The sequence below is a fragment of the Athene noctua genome, chromosome 3 (genome assembly GCF_965140245.1).
Source record: "Athene noctua chromosome 3, bAthNoc1.hap1.1, whole genome shotgun sequence".
NCBI classification, from domain to species: domain Eukaryota; kingdom Metazoa; phylum Chordata; class Aves; order Strigiformes; family Strigidae; genus Athene; species Athene noctua.
In genome coordinates this window covers 533159-549491 of record NC_134039.1, presented here as the reverse complement: position 1 = coordinate 549491, position 16333 = coordinate 533159, and the positions used below count along the sequence as shown (strand labels likewise).

The following is a 16333-nucleotide window of genomic DNA, read 5'->3' as shown; positions in this document are numbered from 1 at the left end:
AGCAGCCTGAAGGAGTGAAGGGGATCTGGGAAACCACTGGAGGCCCGAGAGGTCTTTGGACTTCAAAGAGAGAGGTATTTGAGAGTGGGGTGTCAGTTTGAAATTAATAATTTCTACTCTCTCCCTTCTCCACCTCAGGGTAACTGAATGAAATTTAGCAGTTTTAGACTGTATTTATGTTGCTTTGTATATGTGTACAAGTTACAAAAATCCTGCTGTCTGTTACAAAGTACATGTTATGTGGGTAGGGGTTTTTTTTTTTCGGCTAGATGCAGGAATCAGGATCTACATGAGAGCAGAGTACAGTTATAAAATCTTTAAAATGTTCTAAACCTTGCTTGAAGCTTTGCAAATATGCACCATGTTATCCCTCGTGATCAGGAAGGGAGGAGGATATTTTAGGCTGTTCCAGGCTGGTCTGAAGAAACCTACTTCTTTCCACTGAGGTGAACAAAGGCTGGAGAAATAAACGGTCTGTGTCTTATGAAAACTGAGTCCCTGCAGAGGTGGGGCAGAAGGGAGAGCTGACTGCCTGGGCAGAAGCGGTGCTGACAGCCGTAGCCCTCTCCTCCTCCCGAGTCAGAACTTTTTTGGACTCCTTACTTAAATGTGATTAAAGAAACATGGTGAAGTGCCTAACGTAGATGGTGCGACCACGTCTCATGCCGGGAAAAAGTTTGTCTGGGGTAAGGGGACATGCAGTGCTGCTCTGTGGATGTATTTACCACGTGGAGGGGAGCAGAAGGCACTTGCTGCTTTCAAGGGACCTGAAAACTCGTAACAAAGTGCCTGTGGATCTACAGCAAGGGGAAGAGTTTCCCTCATCTCAGAGGGAAAAGCAGTGTCATGCCTGGCAAACCAGAAGGCTGACTTTAAAAAAGGAGTAAGATTTGGGACCACAGGCTGTGGGCAAAACTAGTCTGTTGTTGTGCGAGAGGTGTTTTCATCTTGTATGATCCTCGCAGCCCGGCTCTGTGTCAGCTGCATATCCCCGAGGAGGAGAGACCCTCCTTCCTGGTTCACAGGCACTGAGGCGAGGCAGTGCGGGCAGCAGACCCTGCCCTGCCGGGGGCCTGGCTGCCTGTATTTTTCTGCCCAGAACTATTTAAAAACCAATAAAAACAGAGGAACAAGGTTAGTAAGCTTACATGTAGTTTAATGCATTTAACTGACACCAGATTGTACAACGCTTCAAAGCAGGACGGCACAAATTGTGAAAAAGATCTCATCTTAAAGGTTTCCAGAGTGCAGTGGCCAGAAGATAAAGATCTGGCTGCTGTAGTGGGACACATCACAGCACTAAGGCACTGTGTCTAGTGGTAAATGTGGAAGACTCAGGCCACAGTCCTGCCTGACACCGTCAGGAGCAGCTTTCTGGAAGCTGGGTTAATATATGGCTGGATTTCTTCCTCTGAACACAATGAAGTTGGAGTTCATGCTTATTTCTGGTAATAGTTTAAATGCTGTTGTCATATAAGGTATAATGCTGTAATATAGAAAATTAGTACTTTTCAGTCAGCACTGTCTTTTAGTTTGCTATAAAACCTATCAGGCATACACCCCTTTGACTTGTTGAGTAAAGGCGTATTTGTTTTAAACAAGTCAACTTGTAATTAGCAAACTAATGATATAAGTAGTTCAGCTAAAAATAAAATAAGGCTATAACTTTATATAGAAGGTGCTTGTGGAAAAACAAAAAGTATCTCTTTGGCAGAAAACTGTTTATTCAGATTGTTTCTCGTTGCGATTGTCCTTCCAGATACGGTAATTGAGTGCAGAAGCCATGGTTAGCCAGGCTAAATAAGGAACCATCAAATAAGCTGCTGTTCTGCTGGTGTTGTACCAGGAAGCAGTTGTAGCTGTTGCCGTACCAGTCGTGAGCAGGAGAGTTACCAACCCCTGAAATACAGGAAGGTGGTTAGTGTTGGTTTTACTTGCTGCGTTTTCCTGACTAGATAGTCTTTGTGTGGCTCTTTCTCTGGCCACTTAGCTCTGGCACTGTTCTATCCCTCTGAGTTAATTCCTTCTCAGAAAACCAGCCAGCAAAAAAAACCCCAGATTTCTGGTAAGTGAGGAGTCAGCTTGACTCATAAAACGATACAACAGTCACAAGAAAGGACATTGAGCAGGAAGCAGGAGAGGGAGAATAAAATCCACCTCGCCTGTCCCCTCTTTCTTTGGTAGCAGGAAGCGTTCCGCTGATGGCAAACCCCGTGTGACCCCGAGCAGGTCACTTAGCTCCAAGTAAACTCCAGTCTCTTCGTGTCGCAGATGCTGCCTGTGAATGAATCTGTGACAGACTGCAAAGCCTCCCACTGTTACAGCACTGCATATAGATCTGGAGAACCAGGCAAATATTTTTATTACCGATTGTTATGTTTGAGGCAACTTGTTTCTCTTCAGACTGCAGTAAATTAGTCTTGTCTAAAATGGGTGCTGGGTTACCCAAGTAATGTTATAAACTCCTTATCACTCCTGTTTGCCAGAGATACCTAGGCGTAAATGTTTACGTTTTCTAGTCACACAAAGCTCTTATCAAAGGGTGGCAGAAAGAGCTTCTTGAAATCTAAACGTTTAAGGATGTTGTAGATAGGTAAATTCTCTCTGGTGACTGCTGGCATGCGTTAACGAGAACTTTAGAAAACTTCTGCAAACCATATTCTGTACTGAGGCTTGTTTTCAGGGAGAAAAGATTGTGACACAAAACTTTCATCTTAGCACTTTGCAAATGACAGCAGAAGCCTCCGAGAAAGCAGCTTACTTTTCCACTTACCCATCCCATTTTGTGAGCTCCAAAAAATATTGGAGTCCATGCCCAGTTCAGTGCCAGCTGCCCTGCATACAGCCCCAGAGGAACCACCGCCTTTTCACTGAAGCCCCCCAGTTCCTTCCACACCAGGTAGGAGCCGTACCTGGAGAAAGCAGAGGGAAGGCAGGTGTAACTCAGAACTCTGGCTAGAAAGCAACCACCTGTTCTTGAACAAATGAAATTAGTAACTTCAGCATTAGGGTCTAGATTCATTTGGAGAAGTAGCTACCCAGGGCCCTGCTGGGCAGAGCGACTGACAGCACTGGGCTGGTCACCTGCTGTGGACAGAGGAACAGAGAGAAATTCCCTGTCCTGCCACAGTCCTCACCTCTAGGTGCAGAGGAGCAGATGACCCACTGCGTTTCAGTCTCAAAAGAGCATGCCATATTGAAATTAGAACCATCCAGTCTAAGATGCAAGGGTAAATGGTAAGTCTCTAAATAGAGAAACTTAATTTTGGTACTGGGACGTGGTGCTTTAAAAGAAATGTAAAAAATAAAACCTTTTCAAAAGGATGAAGTACAGGAGTTGAGGTGGGAACAGACAAAAGGAATGGCATTCCTTGTGGGTATGGGTGGTGTTAGAGCAGGAGCAACCCTGTAGTTATATTTCAGAAGGGAGGAGTGGATGGGACAGAGGTGGGGACAACAAAGATTTTGGGGGCTTCTATGGGAAGAATTAATCACAGGGAGGATCCAGCACCCTTCCTGTCTCTGGGATCCTGGCTACTGAAAGATCCTCCTAATGCCACAGAACATTTCAGTGGCAGGACCCCAGAATGTAAGCTGCTAAAGACAGGAATTCTCGGCATTTGGGAGATTTACTAACGTAGGGTTTATTTTTGCACTGGGGAAGCCCGATTAGAAAGGGAACGCTCATCAGCCAAGACTATTTCTTCTGTTCTTGTTTGACTGACTTTCCCCTTAGGCGTCAGCTAGATTTCAGTCCAGGTGACTGCGCAGCCATTCCAGGTGCCTACAGCAGAATCCCCTGGATGAAATGTCGCCCTTGTTTCAGAACCGGGAGCTGAATACCAACCACCCTGGCGGGAATGTCAGCTGGACTCTGCACGACAGCGGGAGGCTCAGGCGTGTTTCTGCTGCCAGTGGAGCAAAGATGAGACCAACTTGTAAGTGTTAACTTTTAGGAGCAGGCAAACATCCACAGGAGTAGTTGCAAGGAGTTTGTCTTCCTTTGTAGATCATATGAGAGATTTTTTTTTTTTTTTTTTTTTTTTCCCCTGTTTAACCCAGCTGGTGACCCAAGCTTGCTTTGTGGCCATTACTTCTGTAAGGACTGAACAATGCAGCTTTGATATCTTGGCAGTTTGATTGCAGAGAGTATTAAAACAATGGGGGGAGGGGGCAGCATAAGTGTTAAAAACTTAACAGTTTATCTTTGTAAAAGTCATCAGGACTCAAGTCTGTTCCTGAGTGACTTACAGAGCCACAGTGTGGCCTTACATCTGACTTCAGACCAAGATCATGATGTACAAATCTGCTAGGAAGTTAAATGTCAAGACAGAGGTAAGCTTATTAAATCTTGCTTTTAGTTATTTCTTGCTTTTAATATATTCAAGGACTTCTAAAGGAATGAGATGCCTTGGTCATTCAAGGAATGTGTGCACACGATGGATTACAGGAGAAAAGGGCTGTAATAAATATGACCTTTTCACTGAGCTATAGATGTACATAACTGAGACCATCCACCTCAGAATATACCGGTTCTGGTATTATCAGAGTAAGTGATAAGCTGTTGCAATTGTGATTCTTAAAATATTTAACTTGATATCCAGGTTTATGATGAGGAATCCAGAATAGTTACAAATTGTGCATTCCAACTGAAGCAAACCCTTCATGGGAAAACTGCTCTGCTCTTGTCTCCTTGATAAAAGGCATTTTTTAATTGTCAAGACAGTAGTGATCTGATTCAAACGCTGACTCTTGGAATATACAAGAGTAGACAGCAGTTTTTTAAAGTACACTCCCTGAGAGGTGAAAGAAAAGAGAGTACTGATAGGAGAGACAGTACATCAGGCTATAAAAATTACAAAGCTTTTCTGGAAAGAAAATGAACCCAAAATGAGAGAACATGTGAGAAAATTTAGCATTCAGATATTTCATCATTGCTGTAATTTGCAACAGGTGGTGTGGTAGTTAAGACACCTGCAGGGTGACCGTGTAATGTTAACTTGGAAAAGATCTGGTCTCTTGGAAGCTTTATATAGTTAAGCCAGTGCTACACACAAACTATGAATCACTTAAATGTACTGTCATGATGGGAGAAATCGAAGGGCTTGAGCCATAAAAGGCATATTGCAGCCTAAAAACTATTACTATTGCATTAGCAACAATGTGTATTTGACGGCGGGGAAGAAACCATGCAGGATCTTGGTAGGTAGCTGGTTCCTAGTGACCGAGTGCCAAAGAGGCGTCAGAGCATCCCGCCGTGCCCGGGGGCTGTGCTGCTGCCCGCTGCTGAGTGCTGCCTCACCTCGGGGAAGAAAACTGCTCGGGCAGTGTGGGAGGAGTATCCAAACTGCCCAAACCACCTCCTGGGACAGCCTACCTCTGTGAATGCTCTTGCTACATCTTCGGGAAAGTAAGAGCTGCCAAAATACAGCGTTACTAAACTTTTAAGGTTCCTGTGGGGATGGTATTTGGCCTTGTGATTCCTTGCTCATTTGACAGTAAGTGCTGTGCTGTCAGGTATTCCAAACTAGTTCAGTAAGGAGGAGGCAGTAGGTGGCTTCAAACATTTACAGTTTAACAGCCTGGCAGTTTTATTTGGAAGGACATGTATGTTTTGATTTTGGTTTAATTGAACTCTGTTAGAACGGTTCTATCCCAATCATCCGCACCCCCCTTTTCTTTTTCAAAAGCTGCTGGAGGACACACAGAGGAATAAATCCCAGTGCTGCCTTGTTCCCTCCCTGCCAGCTGGCAGCTCCTCCCCTCGGGGAATGAGGAAAGCACATCGGTGGCAGCTTTTCAAAGCCCCACTTTTCATGTCGATACCTGTGCATACAAACTGTCCTGGCGCCCCCACCCCCCAAAGCATGTTTTTACCTGTTTAACAGGCACCTTGACGCAGTTTCTTACAAACACACAGCCAGGAACACAACAGTTCTTCTCTGGTTGAGGACGATACCGTAAGCACTTTGAGATCAGGTAAGTGCCCTGACACCGTGTGAAAAACATACCCCATAGATGTGTAGAGGGTTCCCCAGACGGGAGCAAACACCCAGTTTGGTGGGCGCCAGGACGGCTTCTGCAGAGACTCGTACCACAGCGGCACCTCCCTCCGGGTTATCCTGCTTCCCAGGAACCCTCCTGCGTGGGGCAGGAGCGTGAAACCCACCGCTGAGGCCCAGCCCGGTGCCACGTCCATCTGAAACAAACCCAGACGTGGTTGTGAGTGGTCATTCTGACATGAAACTACACAAATATATTCCATGTGTAGCTGATTTTAGATAGAGATCCGTGTGTAGGAGCTGATGCGTGTCCTAGTCCTGTCACTGGCACAGACTGCAGCTGAAGTGAACTGACCTTGTACCAGGTTCACGGGACTGCTCCCCCCAGAGGGAACCTGCCCCTGCTGGCTGGTGGGGCTGAGGGCGAGGCCTTTGCTGCCCTCCGCTTTGTGCCGTGAGGTTACTGAATTTTACCTACATAAATAATATTCTCACCCATAAGTATGCCAGAGGAATAAAGCAGCTTGACATATGAACTCCACCTGGGGAGGGCAGGGGGGGCACTAAGTGAGTATTTCTGAATTTACCAAAAGGTCTGTTCACTCAGTGGAATGGTGTAGTTGAGAGTGAGAAAAGTGTATGCTTTCCTGTGCTCAAGCAAAATAATTTTATAGTTGTGTTGCGGTTTTGGCCTCAGAAGGGTGCTAAGGATGCTCAGTGGCTAGTAAGAGTGATGTGGATTAGTAGCAGATGCTTGAGAAGCTGCCTGGGAAAATAACCACCAGGGAGGACAGCGAGGAGGTAAGTACTTAACTGATGTTTTGTGAAACAAGGAAGGAGATCTTGGTGGATAAATGGGGAGTACACCTGTGGCTGCCTGAAGCATTCAGTCAGTTGCAGCAATCTTTGATGCCAAGCCCATGAAGTGCACTGGATTAAATTTGCCTACAGGAGTAGTGACTAAGTAAGCCTTGATCTGGTCAGCCACACAAGAGCAAGACCACATTAAAGCACAGGCAGCAGTAAAAAAAAGTAAGCAAGTAATCCGGAAAAAGCTTCACTGCAGATTTTCTGGCCAAAAGCCAAATGCTACAGGAGAGCTGTGTTTAGCTTGCTAAAATGTAAACAGATTAGAGGTATGATGAAAAAGGGCAGAACTGAAAAGTGCTATTTTTTCAAATACGCAGGAGGGAAGTACACCCAATTCCTGTTCATCTGTAACGCAGGAGGGGGGCAGCAGGAAGGAACCATGAGAGAGATTGCAGCAGTGGGGAAAGAGCAGCTGTGGAAGCCCCAGGAGAGAAAAATAAAGTTACAGAGCAACCAGTGTTTCAGAGGCTTGTTAAAGATGACTTGGTTGTTGTCTTGGCCAGTCTTTAAAAGTTTTTAGTGCTGTAGTTGTGACTTGTGGGGTGAGGAGGCAGGGAGTGGGGAAGAAGAAACCCCACTTGTAACAGATGTGCTTAAGCTGATAGGAAATGGCACACAGGTGATGTGCTGGTGCAGTGGATTTCTGCCTGGAGAACAGACGTAAGCTTGGCCAGCCAGGGAGCTCTCCTGCATTATGGTTTTTGTCCCTGTACTCTGGTCTGCCCGTACAGTTACGCAGATTTAAACAGATTTAGCAGCTGGGGACCACAGGCCGCAGTGCATGGGGTCAGGAAAAATTGTGGTGATAGAAGCAGAGCAGAATTCTGAAGGCAAAGCAGTGAGCGTGGAGGGACTGGTAAAGCCTGAGGGATGAGAAGGTCTGCAAGGAGTAAGCAAGAAAGGGCAGGTCGCTGCTGGGCTGTGGGTATGCCCCAGGGAGAGTCCTGGGAGGGCAGTGGATAGGAGTGCACGCAAAAAAGGCAGCAGACAAAGCCCAACAACAGTCAAAGTCAAAAAAAAAAGCGAAAGATTTAACCAGTGGAAGAAAAACTAAGCAGAGAAGAATTCAGAACTAAGGTTGGGGAGGAGGAGAAGTGGGAGAACGATGTGCTAGTCTGCTGGAATGGTGTCAGCTGGGTCTTGGGCAGGAGACGGACAACAAGGAAGGGAGGAAGAAGTCTGCATAGCTCCTTGCTGTAGTCACGGCTGCCATACTTCCTGCCTGATGGCTTCTACTCACTGTTTACCAGGGAGTGTCTGAAGTGGAGCAGAGGAGTAGCTGTGTTCCCTGCGCCGAGAGCCGTATCGTTCCGTGCGGAGGGAGCCGGTGCCAGCTGCAGGACGCGCTACGTCACCCACAGCACCAGGGCTCAGCCTTGGCTGGGCTCTGAGGGAGCTGCTCTCTGCAGGAGCAACCAGGGTAATGGGAACGAGAGCTCCGGGCACAAGGATCCTCTTTGGTCCTTCAGATAAGTAATTCCCAAAGGTTAAGTCGGAAACTTAAAGTTACCGAGGCCTCACTAATTCTTAACCTTGTTGCTCTTTGCCTGCAGAGAGAAGCCCAGGCGTCGTTCTCTACGCACGCTGTAACGTGCTGGTCATCTGTGCAGCCCCAGCGCGGCTGTCAAATGCTGGGTTTAAAGTGGTAAGCAGGGACCCAGAGGGGTTCGAGCTTTATTTGGACGTAACCATGTCAGGGTGGTTTCCTGCAGGTATTCAGCAACTGGACCTTGTCGGGAGTTCTGTCAGCTTCCCCTGGGGAAGAAAGTCTGAAAGTGTTTTGCAAACTGGAAATGCTAAATGCTGTCAAACTGGGAAAGTACTGCTCTGCTGCAGTAATTAGCAGTTAAATGATGCAGCCAGGGGTCTGTCCCTCTGCCTGTCAGAGGAGGAATGTTGAAATAATTCTTCGGTGACAAGGGAAAGTAAATCAGGTGGGCACACAGAAATGGGGAAGGTACAAAGCGAAGAAACGGGGACGGTGGAGCTGTGCTTGAGCCGGAAAGGGGGAGAAATAGAAGTGAAGAGCTTGAACGTGCTGGCTTGAATTGAATATTGACATCCCAACCTTTTGACTACTATTCCTACTAATTATATCCTGTGTTTTCCAGTAGCATTTCTCAGGACTTCCCAAGCCTGGGAAAACACTCTCTCTTGAATAGTGCCAAGGAGGGGCTGTGCAGTGAGATCAGCAGGTGCTGGTAGGCTCGGCCTAGTCAACTCCCATCAGCAGTGGGAGTCCCTGTGTTTCATTTCCTCAGAAATGAACTAGTAGCATCAGCTTCCTGTGAAGAGCAGCGGCTGATCCTGGCAGCAGCACCAGGTGAGTTTGGAAGAAGCCAGTTACTGTGCGGGTCTCCAGCGAGGCGGGGGGTCAGGGCAGCACTGCAGGGTTTGGTTACTCCGCAGCAGAGGCCTGGGCGGCATTTTAGAACACCCAGAACGGTTTTTGAAAGTGATGTAATCACAGAGTATGTAAAGGATTATCAGCCCTCCCTTCCTTTTAGTGCGTAGCTGATAATCCTGCAATTACCGGGGGATAACTTCAGTGGCACACGTTTGCTAGCACAGCCCCTCTGGCTGCATCTGTATTACATAACCTAGAAATAATTACTGCTTTCCCAGTCATGTCCCAGCCCCACTTCAGGCTGAGATCTGGTTCCACAATATTCTTGCACCCTGATTTTCATACCAAAGAAACCTGGGTGTCTGTGGATGACATCTGCAGTGTGCCCAGCAGGAATCTGCCTCCTAAGAACCACCACGGTTGCATCTCCTCTTCCCACACACACTTAACTTGTTTGTTTCTGTTTCCACTTCTTATCTCTGTCCTGCAACATTTTCTTCATCATCCTGCCCATTTTCAGTTTGGCCCCAGTCTGACTCCAGGCAGTTCCAGCACCGCAGTGAGGGCTGCAGCAGGCCGGCTGGCTTCACAAACACTTTGACATAACTTTTCTAGGTATTCAAAACATCTGACTGGCCAAAAGCTGGTTCAGCTACATAGAGGAGAACTGGAGGTGGGGGAAACAACCCAATCCTGCAACTGTCTACCTGATGGGCTTCTGTCTTTTTGCAGGCTGTTTCTCTGTGGTGGTGTAACATGCAGAGAGACAGAAGCCTGCCGTGTCCTCCTCTTTCTGGAAAAAACACAGTGCACCCAAAAAAAGGGATGGGGTGTGCCACAGGTGGGACTGGGTGTATCAGGACAGGAGCTGGTTTGCTTCAGCCTGATGAAAAATGAAGTAAAACACTTCTCTGCTTTGAGCAGGTCTCTGACAGGCTGGTGGGTCCCTTCCCCTTCTCCGGGCACTCCAGGGAGAGCTCCCTCGGGGAAGGAGGAAGGGAAGGACAGCGACTCCCATTGCTCTTTCTTCTATCCCTGTGCTGATAAACCTCCAGCTAATCCCCTTCTTGTGCAACTTAGTGCTGGCTACCCCATCGCACGGGGCTTAACTTAGAGAGAGTGCCTTAAAAACACGGAGGAAAACTTCTCAGGGGGGCGAGACCACCCCCACAGTGCTGGGGGTAGCGGCCCCCTGTTCCCTGTGGAAGGGGTCGGCTCCCCACACACACACGCTCCCTCTCAGCCTCTACAGGGGTTTTTTTGATGGCAGGTAAAGTTCTACAGTTCTACCCGGGTCTGAGAGGCAGCGTGCAAGTTTTCCCAGGGGAAAAGGCCCCTTCCTGGGAGCGCTGTCTGAAGAATTGAGGGGTGCATGCTTAATTTATAGCGATAGACTATTTATGTATGTTGTAGCTTTAATCCCCAGGAAACCACAGCGCTAGGAACAAAGTTCTGTCACAGCCTGTGACAGAACAGGGCTACCAAAACAAAGCACCCTTGTCTTTGTTCTCTAATCTCAATAGAGAAACCTAGTATCTATTCCATAAATACAATATAAATATCTAACGAGTAAGTGTATAGTATATGCTTATAATATGTATTTATAGCTAAACACTTAAATTATGGTATTTATTTAAGGATATGATGTGAGGTGTACTCACGAGATTCAGAGACAACAAATGTCACTGCCCAGGTTACGCTTTTAAAATGGCAGAGCACGAGTTGTGCAAATAAATCTAGGGTTTGTTGAAGATTCACACACTGGGAACCGAATCGTACACCAGAGTAAAATCTTCCCAGGTGATAATTTGCCATTTACTGCTCAAACTCTTCCCATTTTCCCTGTGTATGTTTGTGTAGAGCCCTCCGTGTTTTCCAGACAAACGTTTTCCCTTTGACTACCCCCCTTCCACACAGCTGCCCAACCTCTCGCTCTCTGTCCGCCCCCTTGGGCAGTGCCATCTGTATCTGTTCTTCGAAACCGGGAGTTTCTGGGGGTGTTTCTCGCTCCAGGCCTGGCCGTGCCCGCCTGCCCCCGAGCTCTCCCGCAGAAGCGTGGCGGCCGCCCCAACGCGTCCCGGGGGTGAGTCTCGAGCGCGTGGCGGGTGGTCCGTGCCCTCTGCGGCCAACCGAAGGCCAGGGGGGCGTCCTGGGGGGTGCTGGCACCTCCACAGCATCCCCCGTGCAGCTCAGTGACCCTTCCCGGGGCGAGAGCCGCCAGAGGGTCACCCCGGGCGTGGGGGCTCGCGGGGCAGCCGGGGCGCCCAAAAGCTCCAGCGCCCACCCGGGGGGTGGCGAGAGCAGCAGGTGCCGCCGAGTCGCCGCTCCCTGCTCCCCCCTTCCAGGCCGTTCCCGTGTCCCGGAGCCGCGCCGGGGCCCGACTCGCTTGATGCTGTTTCATAACCGTGAGTGATGCAAACTCGTTGCACAACTGCACCTCTGGTATGGAAACTTTCATTTTCTTTTTTTTTTTTTTTTTTTTTTTTTAAACAATCCTGCCCCGGAATGCTCACATGCACAAAGTGTGTTTTGTGCTGGTTTATGAGTGGGAATTCAGAAGGGAAAACCCACAGAGCCCAGCCCCCGCAGGAACATCCCCGCCACCCGCCGCGGGGACGCGAGGGCGGACACGAGAGAGACCCTCCGGAGCTGGTTTTTGCTCCCCCGGATCTCCTCAGCCGTGCTGTGGGTGTGTCTGAGATCGCAAAGGCCAATAACGATCTTTTCGGTAATTTTTCTGCATCTAAAACTTCCACGGAAGTACAGACTGTGTTTACCACTGATAGAAGGGATAGTGCCCGCCACCTTCCCACTTCAGAAAGCTTGAGCCCAGGACCGCCTTGGGCAGCAGAGCCCACGCGAAGCAGTTTTTGGGGCGATCCCGTCCCGCCGCGTGCCGGTGGTGGGGGGCGCGGGGCCGCCCCGGCGTTACCTCCGCTCCCGCGCTGCCGCCGCCCGCCGCGACTCCTCTGCCGGCGCTCGGCGGCGCCGCCCCCGGGAGGAGCCTCGGGCGGGGGCAGCGCCGGGCCGGCCCAGGCCGGCTCCTTCCTTCCGTCCGTCCGTCCGTCGCTCGGTCCGTCCCTCCGTCCCTCCCTCGGCCGGGCGGGCCGCGCCGTGCCGGCCATGGGCCCCTGGCCCGCGCTGCCATGGCGGCTTGGTGGCTGCAGCGGGCGCGGCGGCCTCCGCGGCGCAGCGCGGCGGTGGGGCAGCAGCTGCCGGCCCGGCGCTGGGGACCGGGCGGCGACGCTGAGCGACCTCCTGCAGAGCTCGGTGGGGGACGCGGGGCCGGGCGCGGCGGCGGCGAGGCGGGAGCGGCGGCGCCCCCGGGAGGGCTCGGTGCTGCTGTTCCCCGGGCAGGGCAGCCAGGCGCCGGGCATGGCCCGCGGGCTGCTGCCGTACCCGCGCGTGCGGGACATGTTCCGCCTGGCCGAGCGGGTGCTGGGCTACGACCTGCTCTCCCTCTGCCTGCGGGGGCCGCGGGCAGAGCTGGACCGCACCCGGCACTGCCAGCCCGCCGTGTTCGTCGCCTCCCTGGCCGCCGTGGAGAAGCTCAACCACCAGCGGCCTGACGTGAGCGACGGGGCGGGGGGCGGCTGCGGGGGGCCGGGCCGGGCCGGGGGGTGCCGGCGGGGCCCAGCGCGGCCGGGGTCACCGCCCCGGTGCCCGCCGCGGCCGAGCTCCCCCCCGGCGGCTGACGCGCGTCCCGGGCCCGTCTTGTCGCGCAGGTGGTGGAGAGCTGCGTGGCGGCGGCGGGCTACAGCGTGGGGGAGTTCGCGGCGCTGGTCTTCGCTGGAGCCCTGGGCTTTGCCGAAGGTGCCGCCCCGCACCCCCTCCCCGCCTTGGGCCGCAGCGGCGCCTGTGCCCGACCCTTCCCTCCCGCGCTTTCTTTTTTTAGCGAGAGGATAAGTTCCCGCTGCCGCCGCTCAGCGGGCGCTGCAGGCGCTGACGTTGCCCCGGGTGCGGGGGCTGCCGGGCCGGGGCCCCGCTCACCGCCCGTCTCCCTCTCCCCCAGCGCTGTACGCCGTGAAGGTGCGCGCCGAGGCCATGCAGGCGGCGGCGGAGGCGGTTCCCGGCGGGATGCTCTCGGTCATCGGCCGCCCGGAGACGAATTACAGATTTGCCTGCTTGGAAGCCCGTCAGCACTGCGAATCGCTGGGCGTAGAGAACCCCGTGTGTGAGATCTCAAACTACTTGTTTCCAGACAGCAGAGTCATTGCAGGACACTTACAGGTACTGCTCCGGAGCAGCTGCCCCTTTAGTTGAATTTATAGTTTGTTTTTTTCAGAACTTTCCCTTTGTGCTCCTGTGTGGAAGTTACGTACAAGTGTTTGGTCTGCGGGGTGTTTTTCCAGCGTGCGCTCAGGTGGTTCTCGGGGGGTGACTGAGTAAACCTGTGTCATGCAAGACTCTCACTTCCCTCTCTTCCTTTTATAGGCTTTGAAGTTTTTGCAGGAGAATGCCCGAAAATATTCCTTCATACGTACAAAAATGCTCCCGGTCAGCGGAGCGTTTCACACCAGACTGATGGAGCCGGCGGTGGAGCCGTTGGCTGAAGTCCTGAAATCGATTGAGATTCAGAAGCCGCTGGTGTGTGTCTACTCCAACGTCAGCGGGAAGAAGTACCTGCACGGGGAACACGTGCGGCAGCTGCTGGCGAGGCAGGTGGTGTCCCCCGTGATGTGGGAGCAGACCATGCACGCTGTGTACCAGAGGAGGCAGGGAACAGAATTTCCTTACACGTACGAAGTGGGGCCCGGGAGGCACCTGGGAGTCATCCTCAAAAAATGTAATTTGAAGGCCTGGAAACAGTATAACCACGTAGATGTGCTGGAGGATGAGGAAGCAGCAGAGACCTAAGTAGCCTTTTGAGGAAAAATCCACGCAACTTGTTTTTTCTGCCTGACTTAAAAATAACTTTGTGCTCCCGGAAGAGGAAGTCTTTTACCTTCGCGGCTTCTCGTGATGAAGAGCCCTGTGCACGTCAGCACCGCCAGCGTTTTCCCTCCCCGTGTGCCTCACGCGGGAAGGGGAGAGCAAAGCCCGGCTCGTCTGCGCCGGGGCTGCCACTGAGCACACCCCGTAGCCGCCTGTTTGGCCTCAACCCTGTGAGCAACTTCCCCTCTCTTTGATTTTCTCCTTTTCTTAAGCCCAGGGGCGGGGGCCGCGGATGCAGGTTAAAGCCGCGGCGCGGGGCCCCTCGGGCGGGGGGCTGGTGGCTGCAGGGGGCGGCGGGTGCCGCCTGGCTCCCGGGCGCCTTTGGAGCCCTCGGGGCACTGGTGGGTCCTGCGTGACCACGGACTCGTGGGACGTTCATCTCTAAAATGACTTTGTGTCCGTGTTGCCAGGCAGCAGCCGGCCAATGTAGAAGGTGTTGCTAGGAACGTGATTTTTCTTAAGGTTAAACTAAATAAACTATAAAGCTTTCCTTGGTATTTTTAATGCCGTGGGGTGCGTCGTTACCGGCCTGTAGCCCACACGTGCATGGAAATAACGTTCCGTGCAGTGCCCAGGGGACACAGGGATGTTGTGCTGAAGGACAGAGCTCCCCAGAACGCGCCCCCTCCCCACGCTGCCTCAGAGGCTGAGCGGGCCCTCGGGGGACTTTTCTTCACCAACAGACAGCAGCAGCGTTAGGGACTGTGGGGGGACGGTGTAGAGGAGAGCAGGGAGGGGTTTCAAAGGGCATGCTGTGGCGTGACCAGAACCTTCAGCTGAACTCTAGCTCTTTTTTTCTTTTTTTCCTTCCAGTATTTTAGTGGTACATTTAACAGATTTAGCAGAAATTTAGGATATATTACTTAAACGATCATGCACATCCTCAGTAATTCCTTGTGAAATGTAGAATAAATGCTAATTGCAGTATTAATGATGTCACAGTTTCCCATTTCTGAAAAGGAAAGCGAATTTAAAAACACTGCTTCAGTTACGCTGGATTAGTGGAGTGTGTTATTAAGTGGCTCTTCTGTGAACTGAGATCGGCCCCCGAGCCTGCCTTTGCAGTACAAATGCTGCTCTTGCCATGGGTAAACATTAACTATCGGTAAAATACAGAAGAATTTGTCAGCTGCTGGACTATCACAGGCTGCCAGTTAAGGGTTGGGATTACTGTAAAGAAAGTTGCTTCAGCGAAGGCCCCGGTGCTACAGGTGTTGATTATTCAGTAAAGCACACCCGGTCGTCACTAGGTGGTTAGAGTAGCTCGGCCAAATCCCATCTGTTTCATTAAACCCTGAGTTACGTGCTGTCTTAGAAGTTTCTGACCACATCTACGACCAAATGTGATGTTCGTGACTTTGAAACCTGCTTTTATGATGGCTGGGACGGAGCGTGGCGTGTCAGTGGCACTAATTCTGGTTTTCATATAGTGCTTTGTAGTTTCTGGACTTTTTTTTCTTTTCATTATTTAACTTTTGTGAAAATATTGGAGATCTGTTTTCTGTTTGTACTGCTCTTGCCATAAGGTGTTTTTTTTTTCCTCATTCCACTCTGTTGCACACTTTGCCTAGAAGTAAAGCTTTTGTGGGAGAAATGTGCTAAAAATCTCGTTTGCAAACGCAGAGCATCAGATGACCTTTGCACCCTCGTCAGATGCAGAGCACCAAAGGGACGCTGGGTCCGAAGAGCACCCCGCCCTGTGGGCCCTGTTCCGTTAGTGGGAAGAGGGACCCGTGGCCCCTGCGCGGGGGTTTGCGGTCCCGAGCAGCCCCCGAGGTGCCGAGCCGGGCGTTGCCTGTTGTGTCCCTGCTCACCTGCCCCTCCTGCTGCTGGAAACGTGCAGGATGATGTGTCAGGTCGGAGCGGTTCCTTCACCTGCGAACAAGCAGCAACGGGATGTGGAAAAAAATCAGGTGCCGTAAACTCTGTCACGAGGAAGTGTGCTTAAAAAACAAAAAAAGGGAATTAAACTGGGGAGTGCTGAGCTGCAGTGCGGAGCCTGAGCGCGGAGGCTCTGCGGGTTCCCCGGGGCAGGGCAGCCCGGCCGTGGCCGCGGGGCCCCTTTGTGCCCGTTCCTGTCACAGAGGCTGTTGGCTTTGCGCTGCGCTCCCGTCCTCGGTGCGACTGTGTTCTACACCCCGTGAGGCTGTTCTGCTCCGTACGTGCCGATGCCAAACTC

The 16333-nt window shown here is 51.4% G+C and overlaps 2 protein-coding genes across 3 annotated transcripts; one reads left to right on the top strand and one right to left on the bottom strand.

Moving 5' to 3' along the window:
* Positions 1-1139: 1139 nt before the first annotated feature.
* Positions 1140-12367, bottom strand: TSPO (translocator protein). 2 transcript variants are annotated; one of them, XM_074901720.1, is made up of 4 exons: positions 12152-12367; positions 6012-6199; positions 2774-2912; positions 1140-1899 (listed from the first exon to the last, which is right to left on the bottom strand). In XM_074901720.1, the coding sequence occupies exons 1-4, from the start codon at positions 12365-12367 to the stop codon at positions 1723-1725; spliced, it is 720 nt and encodes a 239-aa protein (XP_074757821.1). In that variant the 3' UTR covers positions 1140-1722. The 2 variants fall into 2 exon arrangements, with proteins under 2 accessions (XP_074757821.1, XP_074757822.1); XM_074901721.1 differs by lacking the exon at positions 12152-12367 and adding an exon at positions 11997-12138.
* On the top strand, positions 12343-14643 carry MCAT (malonyl-CoA-acyl carrier protein transacylase). Its single transcript, XM_074901719.1, has 4 exons — positions 12343-12789; positions 12945-13032; positions 13232-13449; positions 13654-14643. Exons 1-4 carry the CDS (start codon positions 12343-12345, stop codon positions 14074-14076), a joined length of 1176 nt encoding a protein of 391 aa, XP_074757820.1. The 3' UTR covers positions 14077-14643.
* The last annotated feature ends 1690 nt before the right edge of the window (positions 14644-16333 follow it).

Excerpts from the sequence above, each read along its gene's own strand:
- MCAT (XM_074901719.1), top strand. The coding sequence starts at position 12,343 with ATGGGCCCCTGGCCCGCGCTGCCATGGCGGCTTGGTGGCTGCAGCGGG. Across the intron at positions 12,790-12,944 it reads TCAACCACCAGCGGCCTGAC|GTGGTGGAGAGCTGCGTGGC; the intron begins GTGAGCGACGGG and ends CTTGTCGCGCAG. Across the intron at positions 13,033-13,231 it reads AGCCCTGGGCTTTGCCGAAG|CGCTGTACGCCGTGAAGGTG; the intron begins GTGCCGCCCCGC and ends CCTCTCCCCCAG.
- TSPO (XM_074901720.1), bottom strand. The coding sequence starts at position 12,367 with ATGGCAGCGCGGGCCAGGGGCCCATGGCCGGCACGGCGCGGCCCGCCC. Across the intron at positions 6,200-12,151 it reads GCGGCAGCGCGGGAGCGGAG|ATGGACGTGGCACCGGGCTG; the intron begins GTAACGCCGGGG and ends GGTTTGTTTCAG. Across the intron at positions 1,900-2,773 it reads GAGCTCACAAAATGGGATGG|GGGTTGGTAACTCTCCTGCT; the intron begins GTAAGTGGAAAA and ends CCTGTATTTCAG.